Consider the following 21,584-nt stretch of genomic DNA (forward strand, 5'->3'; position numbering starts at 1 on the left):
TTCTAAATTTAGTAACAGTTTTTATCTTGGGACATGGGGTGGGAGATTAGGACCTTTACTCTCTATGCTCTATATGTCTGTGATGTTTGAATGTTTTAATAAAGACTACTTATCACTTTTATAATTAATTAATTATAATAAAAATCAATTAATAAACATTGTCCTGCATGATAAATGCTAAGTCAGCCCTTGTTTAAAAACAAGAAAGGGAAGGGGCACCTGGGTGAGCCAGGTGAGCGTACGGCTTCAGCTCAGGTCATTAGCTCACAGTTTGTGGGTTCGAGCCCCGCATCGGGCTCTGTGCTGACAGCTTAGAGCCTGGAGCCTGCTTCGAATTCTGTGTCTCCCTCTCTCTCTGCTCCTCCCCCACTCATGTTCTGTCTCTGTCTCTCCTTCAAAAATAAATAAAGACATTAAAAAAAATTTTTTAAAAACAAGAAATGGAATTATTTTTTAAAGAAAATAAATTTCAGTAAACTCAGTGCCTATCCCTCTAAAGGGACGACACAGTGACTATGATAAGCTTGCTCCAGAGATGCTTTATTCTTAACAAATTCTATTTGGTTTCTCATTCTATGACCCACTACTTAATGAGCCACTTTAGTTGGCCTTTCCCCAGGGCTCATTCACAACTGTTCCTAAATAATGTCAGTCCTTTTGCTGGAGCAGGTGTTATTTTCTGGGCATCTTCACCAAAAGGCAACATAAAAATTAACAAGCTTCAGATCTGGAGGATTCAGGGTCTCATTTCAGGCAAAGAATATATGTGTCACACATACAGTAATGCTTTTGGAACTTTCTGTCTAATAAGAAGATTTTGACATCATAACAAAAGAACTCAGTATACTTCTAAATGTTTATTTCCTTTTCTATAAGAGCAATTCTTAAGGGCTAAGGGATTATATCATTTCTTGCAGCAAAATGAAGGTCTGTTTTTTGTACAAGTGTAAAGCTGTGTTTTCAGGGTCCCCTCTTTCATTTCAAGTATCTCGCATGCTACCAGGTAACTAAGTCAGTTACACTGTATATTCCACACAGGGAAGATCTATAATTCAGCCTGCCCATTTAGTATTAAAACCAACTCCTAAATTTGCAGTATTAGGAACTTGCATAGGACTAGCATTCCAAGGTAGAAGTACAGACAATGTGAGGTTCAGATGTGCTCTGGGTTTAGAGGGAATGTTAACGTTAGTGATTAACAACTATGTGTTTTATAGCAAATGTCTAAGTGTGCAGAAATGCCCATGGAGCTTCTTGCTCTGGTTTGCTCCATAATGCCTCTCTCTAACATGTCTTATTTCATATCTTAGGAGTTCGTGATGATTGTCGTCTTTGGTTTGGAGTTCATCATTCGAATCTGGTCTGCAGGTTGCTGTTGTCGGTATAGAGGATGGCAAGGAAGACTGAGATTTGCCCGAAAGCCCTTCTGTGTTATAGGTGACTATCAAAGTCCTAGATGTGGATTTACAACACTGCATCCTTTTTTTTCTTTATTGCAATATTTAATCAATATTAAAAGATAACATTCATGGAACATTTACTGTGGGTCAGGCACTTTGTGTTTTAAAAGCATTGACTCACTTAATCCTAACCATAACACTATGAGGTAAGTATTTTTATTATCTCCATTTTACAAATGAAGAAACTGAGACAAAGAGAAGTGAAAGAAAGTGGTGGAGTTGGGAGTTTGAGGCAAGTGGTCTGGCTCTAGACTATTCACTTATATCCAATTAAGTTACAGCGAAATGTATGGTTCTCCAGTATTGTCTTGAATTAGGGAAGCATTGATTTCAGTATGTATAAAGCCCCCTTTTTTCTTTACAATATGAGCAATACCCCTTTTATGCTCTTGACAAACTGGAGTGGATAGCAATGTATTAGTCCTGATAAAGCATCTCAATTAGCATGCCTCAAGGATGATTACAAGTATGGCTTACTTTATGTATGGGCAACTTTAGACCTGATAAAGTGTTTTACCCTGTTAAATTTGAGTTCCCCCACAATGAAGTCCCTGAATAAATACCACTTCTTTTCAGCTCTCTAGCTCCTGTGGTTTCAGAGGGATTCCATCACCTGGGTACCAGCTTGAAATTATACATTTTCATGAAGATGTCATACAGCAGTCTGGACTTAGGATCTGGCAACTCCCAGGAATATATTTAAAAGTATACCATAAGATTGAAAACTCATTCAATTATATCTCCATTTTCAAATTTTAAGTAAATTGCCTACATCACAGCCCTTTATCCCCAAATATTTTGGTGTGGATTTCCTAAGAATAAGGATATTCTTTTACATAACCTTCCATAAATTGAACATTAATACTTTACCTAATCTGCTGATTGTATTCCAGTTGTATCAACTGACCTAATTATGTCCTGTATAGCATGCTTTCCTCTCCCGTGCTGGATCCAGTCTATGATGAAACACTGCACTCAGCTGTCCTGTCTCTCTAGTGTCCTTCCATCTAGAATAGCTCCTCAGCCATTCTTTGTCTTGTAGGACATTGACATTTTTGAAGACTATAGCTTATTTTTTAAAAATAGAATGTTCTTCCTTTGGGGGAAAAAAAACCTAGATATAAAACCTGTTGTTGTTGTTGTTGTTGTTGTTGTTGTATAAAAGCTACATTTGGTTTTCTTACTCTTTTTTCCTTCCCACTTCTTTGGCAGCCATTCAGATCCAAATACTAAAAGTTCTTGGTGAGGCTTACTTACTTCAACTACTTCCCATCTGAGGAAGTAGGTTTTTATTTACGAGCTTGTTTATACTATCTTCTTCATGGACAGCTAGTTTTCCATTTTATTTGAGGTTTCAGGAATTGTTGATTAATCTTCTTAGTCTCCTCCTTTCCCCCTGTTCCCTGCACTAATGGCAGAATGGACTTAGGCAGGTCTTGGAGAAAGTGTCTGCTCATCCTTGGGCACTGTTAAGAAGAATCCTTTCTTCCAGCCTTGCTGTATAGATGGAGCACTGTCCTGGGGATGGGAGAAAAGGTGGGCTGTCCATATGCTCTTTGCCACTGAGTTAATTTCAGAGTATGCTTGTTTCAAAAGAGTCACCATTCATTTAACCGAAATTTATGGAAATTCAGTTGTGTGTGAAGCACTGGAATTACAGTAGTGAATCCAGTAAAATGTTAAATGAAACCTATCTTAAAATACCTGGTTTGGCTTTCACTACTGCAGTCTACTTGTCTAGCTGCCTGTCTTCTGCGAGAAATGGCTTTACTCCTTTTTGGAAGCCATTATGCTAAGATATGGAGGAAAGTAGGTAGAAATTACCCAGCCCCCAGGCATATCAGTGAAGGCATTTGATTTTTCTCTCCAGAGACTTTTCTCTTTTTCAATTCTCTGCTCCAGAAACATCATGAAGGACTTTAACTTGGTGTGAAACTATTGCACAAGTACTTTCTGTCCTATAAGGGCCCCAAACAAAACAATTCACAAGGCAGATGGTTGGCCAAGATTCACTCAGCTTCTACAGGATGAGGTCGGTTCATGGATGACTGAAGGAATGTTTCATTCCAGATTTTAAAACCAATTAAAAATTGGCTTTGTTCCAATTCCAGAGGCAATGCCGATGTATTTCTGGCCTGCAAGCTAAAAAGAAAGTCCTTTCCCAGATGCCTGCTGCCTTTTGATAGCTGTTTTCAGCTTTGGATACCTCAGTGCATCTTAGTCCTTTAATCTGTCTCTTCCTGTCTCAGATCTTCGTGGTCATGATAGAACATCTTTTAAAAAAAAAATATGTGGCTCTAAAACTGATGTCAGGATATCTGTAATCTTAATACCCTAATCACCTTTGGGCTTATTGTGGCCCAGCTGAATTGATGTAATAGTGGAGCATGTTCAAATGTGGATCTTCATATGATGTCAGTAAAATTTAATCTACACAGAGGAACCAAATGTCATCTGCCTGAAGGCAGCAGGCTGTGGCAGGTGACTGTAGAAACCCATTCTAGGCCTGTTTAATAGGTGCATAAAAATGATTGATACCACTGATAAAATGATAAAGTGCAATGTAAAGTGAGCCCTGTAATTCCCTTGTTCAACCTAATTTACCATGACAAAATGAAAAAAAAAAAAAGAAAGGAAGAAAGAAATGGGGTCTCTCATCTGTGAAAACTATTCTGAGTTTGCAAATGTAGCTAATATCTCTCAAGGCTCCATGTATTTGTAAGAGTTGATTACCCTGCACACGCTAAATACATGCCCAAATGTTTTCAGCAGTCTTGAGCATTCCAGAAAAGGATACAGAAAAAACTGTGGTAGCCTGGCTATGCCTTCAACATCAGAAATCCTTTCTGTAGGCACATCAATGTTGTTCTTTCCAGCTGGAAACAGACTGAAGCTACTGCAGTGGTCAGCTAGTGGAGCTCATGTAGTTTGAGTCTGAGAGATCAACTGATAGTATTTGGAATGGCTAGAGGCCCCACAGGCTAATTCCCAAAGACTGAACTTCCCCCTCCTTAACTGCCTACCCCCTCCAGCCCTGCATTCTAGGCAGAATGAAGAGCATTTTAAATTACAAAGTCATCATATACTTGTGTTTGAACAATGTATTTTAAACAAGTATAACCAAAGGGAAGAAAAAGTTTATTCAATTTTTTAAAAATTAAGTGCTTTCTTTCATTACTATATTGATTTATCTCTTCTTGGTTTGGGGAGTTTGCTTTGAAAACTGGTAAAAATTTTATCTTGTATTGCAAAATTCTTCCTTATACCTGTGTGTTCAATTTACATCTCTCCTCTAAGACTCTTTTGAAATAACATGTGTATAGCTATAGGCAATAATCAATGCATTACCAATTTGGAGAGTCAAGTATATTTTGGGATAACTACCCCAAGATGCCCTTCACTTATCTAGACTGACTGCTTTATGAGTTCTCTGCATTCAGTATTGAGAATGTGTGAAATACACTCAAAGACTAATTTCATAGTCATTCTTTTTTTTTTCTGCTTTCATTAATGACCTCCCTGAAAATTGCAAATAGTACCAAAGGCTGGTACTTAGATCACAATAATGAGCCTGATGTGTCAGGAAGCCAACAAATTACTTCTAACAGTGGCTTTTTTGGATTCCCTGGTGACTCTTTCTAAAGACATATATAACAGAGCCATATTTCTTGGTCTTGCAGTATGTCTCAGGGAAGCAGAAAATACCAGCCTGTTATTAATCTTGGGTCTGTATTTGATGCTAAATATAAGTTGATTTCTTCTTGCTATTTTAACAATTTTCCTTCAGCATTAATATTTCCACAAGGGGACAAAAGAGGCAAACCACAGCACAGATGTTTCCCGCATGAATTGGGCATATACGTTTTTGACATGAGATAACAGTCACTCAGGAAAATGTCAACAAGTGCATTTTTTTTAATGAGAAAAAAATAACCAGTTTCTTCTTTGGCTAAAACCAAATTGAAGCCCTTATTAAAATTAACCACACAGCTAAGGCCACTCTAATATATCTGTGAGTTCATCTTATTAAAAGGCAACATAAGCTGCTAATGTGTTCAAAAGTTTTATCAGAGACTCCCAGAACTGCCACTGGCTTCTAAACTGAAGATTTGAAACATCATTTTCCATTTCTCCTCCTTCCCCATCTTTTGTTCTAAGAGACATGCTCTTGAATTGCATCATTTTCTTTATCTTCCAATCTTTCCTGTCCTTTAGGAGAAATTCTGTTCTCTCAGATTATTTTCTGTCAGTCATTTACTCTTCTGCTACTACTCTTTACTTCTAAGCACTGAAACTCCTTTAGACTCTTTCCATATGATTGGTTGGACCATCTGAGGACAATTAAACCCTGTTGGATTAATTGATCACAGAATACTAAAGTCATTTCAGTCCTTCTAGTTGATAAATGATATTTATTGAGACTTGCTGTATGCTAGGTACTGCACTAAGCATTCTATAAATATTGTCTTATTTAATTCTACATAGGTATTATAATATTCTATTTCATAAATGAGGATTTATGAGGAACAACTCCCAGAATTCAGGAAAATGCTTTGCTTACTGTTATCAGTTTATTATAAAAGATATATTCAGGAACAGCCAAGTGGAAGAGATGCATAGGGTAAGGTACTTGGGGCAAGGGAATGGCTAACATGGAGCTTCCATGACCTCTACAGGCATGCCACCCTCCCAACACCTCGGTGTGTTCACCAATCTGGAAGCTCTCTGAACCCCATGGTTTAGATATTTTCATGGAGCTTTCATTACATAGACATAATTTATTAAACGTTGGCTATTGGTCATTAAATTCAATCTCTAGACCCTGTTCCCTTCCCAGATGTCTGGAGGATAAAGGCTAAAAGTTCCAACTCTCTAATCATGATTTGGTCTTTCTGGTAACCAGGCATCATCTTGAATTTACCTAGGGACACCCCCACCACCACCCCCCCCCCAGGTACCAGTCATCTAATTAGCATAAAAAGACACTTATTATTCCAGAAATTCCAAGGGTTTTAGGAGTCATGTGCCAGGAATCCAAGACAATGAGTATTTCTCATTGAACCACACTACCCAACTGTAAGAAAATTGCTCTTATTTAAGTTTATTAGTATTTTTACATTAACTTTTAAGTTTATTTATTTATTTTAAGAGGTTGCAGAGGGAAAGGGAGAGAGAGAATCCCATGCAGGCTCCGTGCTGTCAGTGCAGAGCCCAACACAGGGTTCATACCCACAAACCATGGGACCATGGCCTGAGCTGAAATCAAGAGCTTAACCAACTGAGCTTAACCAACTGAGTCACCCAAGTGCCCCTAAAATTAAATATAATTGAAACTTGTCCACTGTCATCAACTTACAGACAAAGAATCTGATACTTTTATGTTCATCATTAGTAATCTAAGATCTTTGAATGAGAAGCCTCGCTTTAGAAAACAACATTAATTGCAGTATTGGCCTTACATATCAGCCTTATTATATCAACTAAATCAGGTTATCTATTGCAGCTTTCTAACCTAAAAGGGAAATGGGTCTCTAAAATAGACTTACTTGCCTTGTATAAAATTGCATATTTTTTTAAGCAATGTTATCATAAAGTTCTCTGGGTATTTCCTAATTGGGGATATCTCCAGAGTAAGTGATCTTACTCCCAGAAATGCCTTCTCATGTTTGTTAAGGTTAGTAGACTACTGAGAGACTTGTCTAAACAGATAGTTGTTGACTTAGTACACAAATTTGAACTTATAAGGTGGCTTGATTAGCTGATATGACTTAACCATATAGAGAATGCCCTTAGTTGGAAATGAATACCTAAAGATTATTTCCCAACTGAGAGCCTTTCCTCTACAGTCAGGAACAAGACAGGGATATCCACTCTCACCATGATTATTTAACATAATACTGGAAGTCTTAGCCTCAGCAATCAGACAACAAAAAAGAAATAAAAGGCATCCAAATCTGCAAGGAGGAAGTCAAACATTCACTATTTACAGACATGATACTCTATGTAGAAAACCCTAAAGACTCCACCAAAAAATTGCTAGAACTAATACATGAACTCAGCAAAGTTGTAGGATGTAAAAATCAGCAGCAGAAATCCGTTGCATTTCTATACACCAATAATGAAGCAGCAGAAAAAGAAATCAAGGAATCAAACCCACTTGTAACTGCACCAAAAACAATAAGATAACTAAGAATAAACCTGACCAAAGAGGTAAAAGATATGTACGCTGAAAAATAGAACACTTGTGAAAGAAATTGAAGAGGACACAAAGAAGTGGCAAAACATTCCATGCTGATGGACCGGGAGAACAAACACTGTTAAAATGTTTACACTACCCATAGACATTTAATGCAATCCCTATCAAAATATCACCAGTATTGTGCTCGCTTTGGCAGCACATATACTAAAATATCACCAGTATTTTTCACAGATCTAGAACAAAGAATCATAAAATTTGTATGGAACCACAAAAGACCCCGAATAGCCAAAGCAATCATGAAAAAGAAAGCAAAGCTGGAGGCATCACGATTCTGGATTTCAAGCTGTATTACAAAGCTGTGCTGATCAAGACAGTATGGTGCTGGCACAAGAAGAGACACGTAGATCAATGGAACAGAACAGAGAACCCAGAAATGGACCCACAAATATATGGCCAACTAATCTTTGACAAAGCAGGAAAGAATATCCAGCGAAAAAAAGTCTCTTCAACAAATGGTGTTGGGAAAACTGGACAGCAACATGCAAAAGAATGAAACTGGACCACTTTCTCACACCACACACAAAAGTAAACTCAAAATAGATGAAAGACCTAAATGTGAAACAGGAAATCATCAAAATTCTAGAGGAGAACACAGGCAGCAATCTCTTTGACTTCGGTGAGAGAAACTTCTTACTCAACATGTCACCAAAGGCAAGGGAAACATAAGCAAACATGAACAATTGGGACTTCATCAAGATAAAAAATTTCTGCACAGTGAAAGAAACATTCAACAAAACTAAAAGGCAGCCTGTGGAATGGGAGAAGATATCTGCAAATGACATATCTGATAAAGGGTTAGTATCCAAAATCTATAAAGCACTTACCAAACTCAACACCCAGAAAAACAAATAATTCAATTAAGAAATGGGCAGAAGACATAGACACTTTTCCAAAGGCATCCAGATGCTAACAGACATATGAAAAGATGCTCAACATCATACATCATCAGGGAAATACCAATCAAAACCATGATGAGATACCACTTCATACCTGTCAGAATGGCTAAAATTAACAACACAAGAAACAACAGGTGTTGGTGAAGATGCGGAGAAAAGGAAACTCTCTTGCACTGTTGGTGGGAGTGCAAACTGGTGTGCCACTCTGGGGAACGCTATGGAGGTTCCTCAAAAAGGTAAAAATAGAACTACCCTATGATCCAGCAATTACAGTACTAGGTATTTACCCAAAGGATACAAAAATACAGATTCGAAAGGGTATCTGCACCCCAATGTTTATAGCAGCATTATCAACAAGAGCCAAACTATCCAAACTATGGAAAGAGCCCAAATGTCCATCAACTGATGAATGGATAAAGAAGATGTGGTGCTTTTATATATATATATACATATACATATATATATATATATATATATATATATATATATATATATATGATGGAATATTACTCAGAAAAAACTGAAATCTTGCCATTGGCAACAATGTGGATGGAGCTAGAATATATGACACTAAGCAAAATAAGTCAGTCAGAGAAAGACAAATACCATATGATTTCACTTATATGTGGAATTTAAGAAACAAAACAGATAAACATATGGGAAGAGGGGGGAAAGAGAGAGAGGAACAAACCATAAGAGACTCTTAACAAAAGAGAACACACTGAGGGTTGATGGAGGGAGGCGGGTGGGGGATGGGCTAGATGGGTGATGGGTATTAAGGAAGGCACTAGTTATGATGATAGTACATAGCACTATCATAGTACTGTATTGTACTGTACTGTATGTACATAGTATTGTACACTGTATCTGTGAAATTCATTCACAGAGCGCTTATGTGCCAAACATGATCTTTGGTGCTAAAGACACAAAGATGACTAAAACATAGTCCCTGACTGTGAAAGTATGGTTTCCTTTGTCCTTAGAAAAGGGCAGAACAAGTAGTAGGGAGACTAATTATGCTGATACAGAGCAAAGGTGATGGAGGTAGAAGTTGTCACGGTAAGAAGGATATAGAATATCATGATTGATTATATGAGACAGAGAAGCAAAAGATACCCAAGGTTTTGAGCTCAGTCATTCAACAAACGTTTATACAGCACCTACCATGTACAAGCATGGCTCTCTATGCTGGGAGGCTATGTTGTGCCAAATGGCCCATGGCCTCGTTGTAGAGTAATATTCTAGTGGATGGAGAAACATACTATGCAAACATATTTTTGAAAAACAAGGTAGTATCAACTAGAGATAATTGCAATGAAAAAAATAAAACAGAGAGATTAGGGGCAGAGAGACTAGGTGGTCCAAGAGAGTCTTTCTAAGGAATGGACACTCAAGTTAACCTGAATATTAAAAAGGAGCCATTCATGAGATTTAAGCACAGATTTTCCAGGCCAGGGAATGATAACTACAATATTCTTGTGACCCAACAGCTTATATAAGGAAGAGGCATAAGGTCATTATGGCTGGAGTTCAGTGAGCAGTGGGCAAGTAGTAGGAAACGAAAGAGGGACAGTCACACCCTGAAAACCATGTTGGCCATTTGAGGCCATATAATAGTTGCCTGATACAGGACAGCTTCCTGAGATGGGGCCCTAGCAAACATCCAGTAGCTTGATGACAGGCCTAATGGTGAATATTTGGGTTGAAAAAAACAAGAAAAAAAAATTTGATCAGGCAGTGAAAAGTATATAAGTCTCAGGGTTTCATAGTCATCTGTAACTGTTCGAACTTGTTATCAGCAATACACAAATTATTATTTATTCAGAATATAAATCTGTTCCCTCTGACATTTCCATGTATCTATACATATCTACCCTTAGAAACATGAAATTTCAAAATTAAAAGAAAATATGTTATCTTCTATGAGCAACTGGAATTAGGAGAATGTGATGGAAGGTCTTTTATGGCCCCACTGGTAACTATCACCAATGAGCGGTTCCCAAGGGTCTGCTTCCCAAAGGACTCTGCTGCAGACTCTTAGTTATGATGGTTGCAATGCAGATTTATTTCATTAAAGATTATTTATTTCCTTTGAGACATTGTCCCTTTTTGCCTTGAGATGTTATGTAAAGACTTATGATCAATAAGAAGCATTAAACTATCACTATGGGGTAAATTTTCAAAGTGGTGCTTGAAATTTGCCAGTATGAGTCCCATTAACTTCAGAGGAAGTCCTGCAGTTAAAACCACTGCACATGGCTTTAAAAATGTTCTACAGTATATCTTCGTGCTGCTGCTTTTTTTTTTAATAAAAACCACAGAGCAGCTCAGTGCACAGCTGATTGCAGTATTTAAGAACGTGGATAATGTACTGTGCAGTAGGAGGCTTTTAAAATTAGATTTTAAAGCTTTATTCCTATTAAGAGTCACAACAACAATATAAATGCATCTTTAATTCTTCAAAGAGTACCTTTCTATAAAGGAATTTGGAGCTCAATTAGAATATAGAGCTCATAAAGCAGCACCATGTTCCTCTGAGACATTGTTTATCTCCCTCCATAGATAGAAAAAATTGAGGCTCCGGGAAGTGGGGGTGCTTTGTGCTCGGCCCTTAAGTTAGCAGTGAAGCTAGGAATAGAATGCCAGTCTCCCTATAGCTCACTGCTCTAAAGCACTGCCTCTTGCAAGAGTCAAATTTAATTACAGTATAATCCATTTAATCTACACATGGAAGAATAATGAAGGTGCAGGAAAAAATGAATTCATTAACAGGTTGGTGAGAGACCATGTTATACAGATTAGCTTCTTTTTGGGATCCAAATTTTCAGTATGTTCTAGTTGGTGTCTGATGCTGTGACAGATGATCCTAATTCTACTGACCACAATTAACAAGAGACTAATTGTTTTTTCTTACTTTGAAACATAAGGAAGGGTTCCAGTTGAAAATTCTGCAGAACCATCTTTTTTGTCAGAAATAAAACATAAGGACTGTTGTTAAATAAGAGAGAAAATCGTGCATAATTCCCCTCTGCGCTCCTTCTGGGTTAAAAGAAAGAACTATATTGAGTTAAATGCACAACTTACAGCCTTTCTTGAAACAAAAGATGAGTGAGATTTTGCTTCATTTTTTACTTTTGTTTATTTTTCCACTAATTCACTGTGTCTGTGTCCATGCTAGTCCATCCATTCTCTATTTCCTATATGCACATTAGAAAAGAGACAATAGTTTTAGAGCTGTATTTAGATAAGAAATCTTCCTTTGAAGAGAAAAATAACAGGAAATTAGGAGTTGTGGTACCTGGTGTTATATGAACAGGAATAAAATTTCATGGTTTAAGTTGTAATCATGCTTATAGACTATCTCATATAATTCATAATAATCTTATTGAAGTTGGAAGAGATTATGATCCCTATTTTATATACTTTTTATATACCAAAAAACAGAAACTTAGAATAAGGGCCTTATCAAGGATCACACAGCATATAAGCAAGAGAATAAAAAAAAAAGAGGAAGGAAGAGATTTACTCATATCAAATTCTGACTTCTTGCTATGACACCACATTGTCTCTCTACACAACCCGCATGTGGCATAGGAACAAATAAATAAACCATGTGATGAGGTCTGATTCCTACCCCCAAATCTCCCCAAACCCCATGGGAGACATTTACTAATATGAAGTCTAAAAGAGAAGAGATGTTAGTATCATAAAAAGGTGCAGTTCCTTCTGTCAACAGTCATCTTTCTAAGATCTGGCCTTTTTTTCAACTTTTTATTTTGAAATAACTTCATACTTACTTAGAAATTGCAAAAACAGCACATAGAGTTCCCATGTATCCGTACCCTTTACCCAGCTTCCCCCAATGATAATATCTTATATAAGTGTATTACAATTATCAAAACCAGAAAGTTGATGTCGATATAGATTATGAACTAAACTGCAGGCCTATGCTTATTAACCAATAATGCTCTTGAGATCTATCCAAATCATTGGGTAGATCATTTCCAAATGATCTAGTTCCAAGTTGTTCATTTCTTTTTCTTGTTGAATGGTATTCCATGATATGGATGTACCACATTTTGTCCATTTTCATGTAAAAGATCATTTGGATTGTTTGTAGATTTTGGCTATTATAAATAAACCTGCTATGAATGTTCATGTAGAAGTTTTTTGTATGAACATAACTTTTAATTTCTCTAGGGTAAACATCCAGGAGTAGGATTAGAGGGTCATATGGTAAGTGTATGTTTAACTTTATCAGAAACATCCAAACTGTTTTCCAGAGGATGGCCGTTCCTTTTAAAATTTTTTTTTTAACGTTTATTTATTTTTGAGACAGAGGGAGACAGAGCGTGAACAGGGGAGGGGCAGAGAGAGAGGGAGACACAGAATCTGAAACAGTCTCCAGGCTCTGAGCTGTCAGCACAGAGCCTGACGCGGGGCTCGAACTCACAGACCGTGAGATCATGACCTGAGCCGAAGTCGGACGCTTAACCGACTGAGCCACCCAGGCGCCCCAAGGCCGTTCCTTTTAAAATACAGAAATGCCTAGGCTATTCCATGGCAGTAGATTACATCTATGCTGACTTCAATGACATTTTTTATTTTCATAGAAAATGTATGTTTCTGCTTTGTCTGTTTTTCTATAAAAATTATTTTAATAAGCAGAGTTTCTGAAATTCATATTTAACCATTTGGGTCAAGAAACAAATGAAAATAGAGCCTATTAAGGAGGAGTTCTTCATGCTCTGGCAAATGAATATAAATTTGACGTTTACGTAGATGAAGTATTGAGAGAGCAATTAATGTAAAAAGCCAATGCTATACAAAGTCCTGAAGCACCACTATTTAAATCTAACTTTACGCTGCAGAAAGTCCATATCCAAGTAAACTTTATTGAGACCAATAATAATTATGTTTGCCTGCTAAAGGATGTATATAATCACATGACAGCCTCGAAGGATGACTCCCACAGAATAAAATGTTTAAAATTGCTACCAAGGCCCAATGGTGCTTTATGGTAAGTTGGAGCCCTTATTCATGGTCCTAAGAGGATGTAAAAAGAGGTCATTAGTCCTCCCTGATCCCAAACGTTTTGAAAATTCCCCTGTTCTTAAACCTATTCTCTAAGACTCTGCTTTTCCTCCCAAACCCTGCTTAATGTGTCCCAGTAGATCTTACATTATAACTAACAAAAAAGTCAAAAGTTAGTAACAACCCCATGTGGCCAAATTCGTGAATTTCAACTTCATCCTCATTGTGGTCAGAACCAATGTTGGAACAACTGATTACTCATTGGGAAAAAGTTCAGGTTGGATCTATATTTATCTCATCATATATCAAGATAACCTACAAATAAATCAATGGTTTACATTAAATAAGACCCAAAAATACTGGATGCAGAAATGGGTAAAATCTCTTGTGACCTTGGAACCAAGAAGGCTTTTCTAACTATAACTAAAAATAAAGAAGTCATAGAGGCATCTGGATGGCTCAGTCAGTTTAAGCGTCCAACTTCGGCTCAGGGCACGATCTCATGGTTCCTGAGTTCGGCCAAGTGTTGGGCTCTGTGCTGACAGCTCAGAGCCTGGGGCCTGCTTCAGATTCTGTGTGTGTCTCTCTCTGCCCCTTCCCCACTCATGCTCTCTCTCTCTCTCTCTCTCTCTCTCTTCCAAAAATAAAGAACCATTTAAATTTTTTTAAAAAAATAAAGAAGCTGTAGAGGAAAATATTGGTAAACTTAAGCCAGATGAAAATTAGGCCACATAAGATTAAAGAATACTGCATGATAAAACAAAAGAAAACAAACAACAAGCAAAATCAAAAGACAAATGTGGGAAAATATTTACAACTTCTATCAGAGACAGTTAATCATCCTAAACTGTATAGGAGCTGCTGAAATCCAGAAGAAAAGCCCAACAACCCAGTAGAAAATAAAAGAAAGGAAATGAACACGAACAGATAGTTCACAAAAAAATAAATACATATATGACTCCTAAACATACTCAATCTTATCCTAACCTGTCAGGTTGGAAAAAATCCAAAATCTGACCACAATCATTTTTAGTTAGACTATGAGTAAACAGGCCCTGATACTCCACAGGAGTGCAGACTGGTATCACTCTTATGGAAAAGTGTCAATATTTACTAAAATTACATAACATTTACTCTCTGACCCAGCAATTCTACTTCTTAATATTTCCATCAATGTATAAGACGTGTTCAGTATAGCTGAATAAACAAAGAATGCAAAAAGGAAGGTCTTTCTGTATTGCTATAGAAGGATCCAGGATACATTAAGTAAAAAAAAATTGTAATATAGCATATAGAGTATGTAACTTTTGGTGTAAAAAAAATAAAGAGTCTATATTCACATTGCTTTTATCTGTATAAAGCAACATTGGAAGAATGAGTAGGAACAAAGTGAATGGCACTGGGGTGAGGGAAATTAGATTTCTCGTCATTTACTTCTTTTTAGTTTTTTAAGTTTTTATTTTAAAAAAATTGTTAATGTTATTATTTACTTTTGAAGGAGAGAGAGACAGAGCATGAGCAGGGGAGGAGCAGAGAGAGACATAGAATTTGAGGCAGGCTCCAGTCTCTAAGCTGTCAGCACAGAGCCCGATGCAGGGCTCGAACTCACGAACTGTGAGATCATGACCTGAGCCAAAGTCAGACGCTTAACCGACTGAGCCACCCAGGTGTCCCAAGTTTTTGATTAAATTGCAGTTAGTTAATATACAGCATAATATTGTTCTCAGGTGTACGATATAGTCCTTTCACACTTCCACAAGACACCCAGGGCTCCTCAGAACAAGTGCACCCTTAATCCCCATCCCCTATTTCACCCATCCCCCGCCCACCTCCCCTCTAGTGACCATCAGTTTGTTCTCAATAGGTAAGAGTTTGTTTTTGGCTTTCCTCTCTTTTTCACTTCTTTGTATCATTTTCATACTTAAACCGTATATATATATCAACTATTCAAAACTAAGTAGAAAGAATTGTTGCCTACACATAGTAAGCACAGCATAAATGTTTATTGTCATTATCATTGCATAGCAATATCGGGGTCAGTTGGTTCATATAATGTACCGTTGTGCAAGATCTCACACCCACTCAAAACATTTTTATCATTGCAAAGAAGGACAATGCCAACAATAACTTTCCATAGGATTTTCACATGAATGCCCACAATCCTAGACTGAAATAACATATAACATATAGCATTTTTAACTCTCTTAATAAAGCCCTATTCTAAAAGGTGATCTGCGATTTGCTTTAATGTGTTCTCCATATAATTCTTTAATCTTAAACTTGGAATTTTAGTTGTGTCTTCTCAAAAAGATTGCCCAAGAAGATTAAATGAGGTAGTGCATGCAAAGTACTTAGCTAAGTGCCTGGCACGTAATAAATACTCAACTGTTAGGGATAGTAAACTGAATCATAATAGTAATGGATTCATTGTATTCTCATCAATCCTGGAAGTGATAAATATAATCAGAAAAAAAAATCAACTTGGTAAGACCTCTCTGTATGTTTTTGTTGATTTTTCTTAAATTGTCTTTCTCAAAACTAAACTTTTAGGGGTCGAAAGTCTATGTATCTTAAACAAGAATAAATTTTATTTTAAAAGAGGAGGAGAAGGAACCACACCAGGAACTTTTTGAGACTAGAGCTCTATAGATGTGATTATTGCAGAAATGGTTGTGTTATGGTGCCTAAAGGGTGTTGGGTTAAATAAGACGGGGTTTGTAGCTTTGTTTTTGACTGGTTATTAATTATGGTTTCACCTATGTTGCCCCCAGGAGGGCTTTCTGGCCACATAACTAGGTTCCTTATATTTCTCCTATAATAACATCCATCATCCGAGATTGTGGTCTCTCCATTCAGTGTCTTCTATGCCAAGTGTCCTTTCACCCCTGTATGGGCAAAAGGTGTCTGTCTTGACCACCATCTCCATGCCCCATCCATGTCCTTTATTATTATATACCCAGATTCTAGCAGTTTCTGACCACAATAAATGTGTATTAAGTGAATAAAAAATTTAAAAACTTGCCAACTAGTAGATATTCACATGCAGAACCTCAAGCCCCATTGTACCCACATACACAGTGTAAAAAGAACAATATGAAGAAATAAAGAAAAAATTGTGTGGCAATTATCTAAACAATGAAAGATAGAACATAGCACCTTTGCCTCAGCTATCAGGAGTTTTCAGAAGAATTATTTTTGCCTGCATTTTTTTGTCTAATTGCTTCAGTTCCCTACTTTAACTTGGTCACGTGAACATGATGACATTTTTAAATAAAGTGCTTATTTTGCCTACTTATAAAATTGTAGGCTCCTTTACAGAAGGCTCTTCTATTCCCATGCTGCCTTTTTCTCAATATTTTTACTCCTGCCTTTTGCAAAAATGCTTTAAGTATTTGATTTTAGCCCCTACCACAGACTCCAAATCTGTGTTTGGAATTTGGAGATCAAAGTACTGATGCTAATCCTCAGGACGTTTGCCATCGTCTGACTTAAGAATCCATCTCTTATCAGGTTTCTGTGGTTTTCTGGAGTATTTACCAATCATAGTGTTCAAATGTGCACATCTGAAACTATTTTTTACTTACATTTTCTTGGTACTTCCCCATACTTAGTTTGTGGGAAAATGTCCGGCTTCCGAATGGTATTGAACTCTGTCAGACCTTCTCCATCCTCTTTATAAAGGATTCCTAGGTTGTATCACCACATGTTTTCAATAAACCTTGTTTTTTGTTCTCCTTTAAACAGAGCGTGTCTTATTCAAAAAGCTCATGATGGTAGGAAAAGAATTGATAATGAAAAGAAACCGAGTCCAAAGTAGGATTTTTCCTCATGGTGTTAGGATTTGTTATGAGGCAATATGTTTCCCAGTCTGAGCTACAGTTTGCAGAGTAGGTTGCCATGAATTCTAATCCTGTCTCTGGAAGTAACATTGTATTATCTTACACAAGCCTCTCTGGGACACTATTTCTTTCCTTTAAAACTGCAATATACTATGTAAGGTTCACAAGCAGTAACACACAAAAGCAAATGTGAGATTTTAAAGTTCTTAAAACTTTCCTTTATCTACCGCCAATGAGGGCAAACTTGGCCAGGATTTTATAATTAAAGATGGAACTTATATGTGTAATTAAACAAGATCTATTTGGTTATTGACCTCCTAAAAATACAGATAGATGGATAGAATAGATCTGTACATGGCACCAAGTATAATGAGTGCCAGGTATCTATTTGTGGCATGTATTTACTCAAATTCACTCCTTTAAACCACTATCTTTTCATTCTTCACAGAAGGAAAAGTCCATTTTCACACCCCAGTGTTTATCCCTAAGGATTATCCAGAAGCCTAAACTTTATCCATTTCTTATTTCTAAAAATAAGAGATTGTGTATTGAAAAAGATTAAGAGAGCCAGGTGTACCAGGTAATTCTCAATTTCCCCAGACAATACTTAGAATGAATTGCCATCCATAGGTGTCCTTTGCTTAGCGACATTTTAGCTGAAATGGCATCTCCATCTGCAAAACCCAAATAGCACAGTGTATTCAAAGAACTTCCTGAAGATATCCTTTCAAAAACTTTAGTAGTAGGTGATGATTAATCATAACCTGCATGTCATCTGAAAATAGATTTCAAAGAGCCAGTATCATTCAACTGCTTAGGGTAAGTGGAAAGCATTGAAAGTTAGGAGTTTTGTTTTTACTCTGTAAATTTAAACCTGTAATGGCATTGTTTGACTGATATATAAACATTCAGGCTATGACTCTGAACGAGATATCTAAGCATTGGATTTCATCATAGGATGTTAGGGGATTTCCAGTAAAAGTTTCAACTTTGATCATTCACTGGTGGGAATCCAAATCTTTTTTTAGACCTGTAGTCAAATACTGGTATGGGGCTCTGTTGAATTGAAACTGACTGCGGAACCATTTGGTATATATGAAAATAGGTGCTAGGAGAACGTTTTAAACATCTGAGGATGTCAGTGTGGGAAATTGCTGCTTCTAAAAGCCTTTCTTGTACTCTCTGTATCAAGAAATATAATATAAAGCCATCATGTCATTGCCCTAAAACATGTTCTGAATATGAAATACACATGACTTTTCATCTTTTGATGTACTGAGGACTGATGGGATTACACCTAGGTAATTTACTCAAGATACTACAGTGTGCCTTGAATAGGATGTGTTTGCCTCCTACTCATTACAGTGATTCTCAGAGGACAAATGCTTCTTTCATGTTTTATAAATACAGAAACACAGCTTCTTTATATCCCCCAATGTGTACCCCACGTCTGAAATTAAATGTTTGTGATTGCACTCTGAAGCAATAGTTTCAGTATATTACTATTATTGGAGATTTGTCCTGTAGCATAAAACACATGTGCATGCACATATGCACGCTCACACACACACACACACACACACACACACACACACACACATCTACTGCCTGACTCTGCAGACCTGCTTTCTCTCTCAACTCCAGATTCACCCATTGTCTACCAGATGTCTAGAGGGCATCTCAAAATTAATAAGGCCAAAACTGAACTGTTCATTCTACCCCTCAAATGGCCCTCCTTTCTGCTTACCCACCCACCCAACTGCAGTATTCCCCCATCTCAGTAAATAGCACTTCATTCATCCAGTTGCTCAGGCCAGAAACCCAGAAGTCACCCTCCGCTTCCCTTCTTTATGTCACAACCCACAATCAATACCTCAGCAAGTCTTGACATCCCAGCCTTCACAACTTGTCCCATATCCAACTCCTTCTCAGCTCCTCCTCACTTTAACTTTGCTCCTCTAAAGCTGCCCTCCCCTTTGTCCAGACCATCAGGTGGCTTATTAACTGGCCTCTGACTTCCACTCTTGCCATCCAGCCCCATCTTGATCTGTTTCCCAAGAGCAACCAAAGTAGTCTTGTAAAATATAAACCTGATCCTGAACTCTTCTGCCCCAAACCCATCACACCCCTGGGGATATCTAAAGCCCTTACCAAAGTCACCATGATCTGGCCAGGGCTCACTCTCCCCCTCACTCCACTGAAATTAAGTTGACCTTCTTACCTCCCCTTGGACACATGGACCATGCTTCTGCCTCAAGGTTTGTATTTTCTGCCTGGAATACTTCTTCCTAAATATTGTCATGGTCAGCCCTTCACGTCTCTAGATCTAGGTTCAACTGTCATCTCCTCAGAGAAGTCTTCTCTAACCATCCCAGCCGAGAAAGCACCCGCTCCTCCCCTGTGACTCTGCCCCTTTCCCTGTTTATTATTTCTCAAGAACCTTTGTCACTACCTGGCATTGGATTCTGTACTTATTTATTGGTTTAATGTCAGCCTACCCCAATAGAACATAAGCACCTTGAGGGCAGCAAAGTTTTCTCTTTTATTCACTGTTCTATCCCCAGAGCATGGCTCATAGCAGACATGCAATAAAAATTCTTTGTTGGATAAACTAGTGCTTGGGGGCACCTGGGTGGCTCAGTCGGTTGAGCGTCCGACTTTGGCTCAGGTCATGATCTCGCGGTTCGTGAGTTCGAGCCCCACCTCAGGCTCTATGCTGACAGCTCAGAGCCTGGACCCTGCTTCGGATTCTGTGTCTCCCTCTCTCTCTGCCCCTCTCCCACTCGCACTCTGTCTCTCTCTCTCAAAAATAAATAAACATTAAAAAAAATTTAAAAGAGAAACAGATATATGATATATAATTTTAAATTTCCATGTACTTTTGAAATAAAGAATAATAGGGGCGCCTGGGTGGCTCAGTCAGTTGAGCATCTGACTTTGGCTCAGGTCATAATCTCATGGTTCCTGGGTTCGAGTCCCGCATTGGGCTCTGTGCTGACAGCTCAGAGCCTGGAGCTTGCTTCGGATTCTGTGTCTCCCTCTCTTTCTGCCCCTTCCCCACTTGTGCTCTGTCTCTCTCTATCAAAAATAAATAAAATGTAAAAAAAATTTTTTAATAAATAAAATAAAATAGTCCTTGAATGAGTGAATTGCCTTAATATTTAATCTAAGAAACAATCATTTCCAAAATAGTCCTACTGATGCATCGTCACCCAACCATTTAATGTCCCAGCTAAGACTATCACTTTGATTATAGAAACTTGGACTTAGAAAGTATCCTTGCTACTTTCCACTTCAGTGCATCTCATTTTGAAGATATGGAAACCAGACCCAAGAGATAAGTGGTGACAAAGCTAGTAAATGGCAGAACTGATCATTAAACCAGGTATAGTTCAGTGTTCTTTATGCGTTCACACTTTGTTCCTCATATCTCTGTTCCTTTTGAGAGGTTAGAATGTTGTGTACACTGGCAGATATAATGGAACTACAAATTTTTAATTCCTTCTTGTCTTGCTGCTCTACTGGCAATAAAGCATCTGGCACATGATATACACGGGACACTAAAAAATGACAAATTCATGCAGAAACTGTCCCACATAGACAGGACAGGCTGACCACTCTGTTATATTCTGCTATCTGGTTGGGACAAGCTAAAATATAAAAATCTGTTAATTATAAGTTTGGGCTAGATGTATCTGAATGCCAACTGTTTGTAAGTCGTTATATTCCCTATTCTTAATAACACTTCTTGGAGTTTCACATTTAAGCCTTGGTTGACTGCCTACATCTCTGTTTACTGGTTTCTTACTAGAGAAAAATTATCAAAAGAGAAGCATGGAATAAAATGTAAGCAGTTTATAATAAGACAGATATGAATTTGATTCTTGGCTCCATTTACTAGCTAAATGATCTTGGATAAGATTCTTGAACCTTCTTAGTATCGATTACGATCTATAAAAGTGTGTATGTGTATATAAAATAAGTTTCTTACAGTAACATGTAGTCAGGCACATTAAGGCAGACTAAGAATTTTATGTATATGATCTCATTTAATCCCCATAACGGCCCTGTGAAGAGAGTGGTTCTAGTCCTTATT

General features: G+C 37.5%; 1 protein-coding gene across 3 annotated transcripts in view; it reads left to right on the forward strand.

Moving 5' to 3' along the window:
• Positions 1–21,584, forward strand: part of KCNQ5 (potassium voltage-gated channel subfamily Q member 5) — a 514,433-nt gene that overhangs the window by 371,102 nt on the left and 121,747 nt on the right. For all 3 annotated transcript variants that reach the window (XM_060615936.3, XM_060615937.3, XM_060615939.3), the window contains exon 3: positions 1,311–1,437. In XM_060615936.3, the coding sequence (XP_060471919.2) occupies positions 1,311–1,437 (127 nt within the window). The remainder of the gene's footprint in view (positions 1–1,310; positions 1,438–21,584) is intronic.

This window comes from Panthera onca, chromosome B2 (assembly GCF_046562875.1).
Source record: "Panthera onca isolate mPanOnc1 chromosome B2, mPanOnc1 haplotype 2, whole genome shotgun sequence".
Taxonomy (NCBI): Eukaryota; Metazoa; Chordata; class Mammalia; order Carnivora; family Felidae; genus Panthera; species Panthera onca.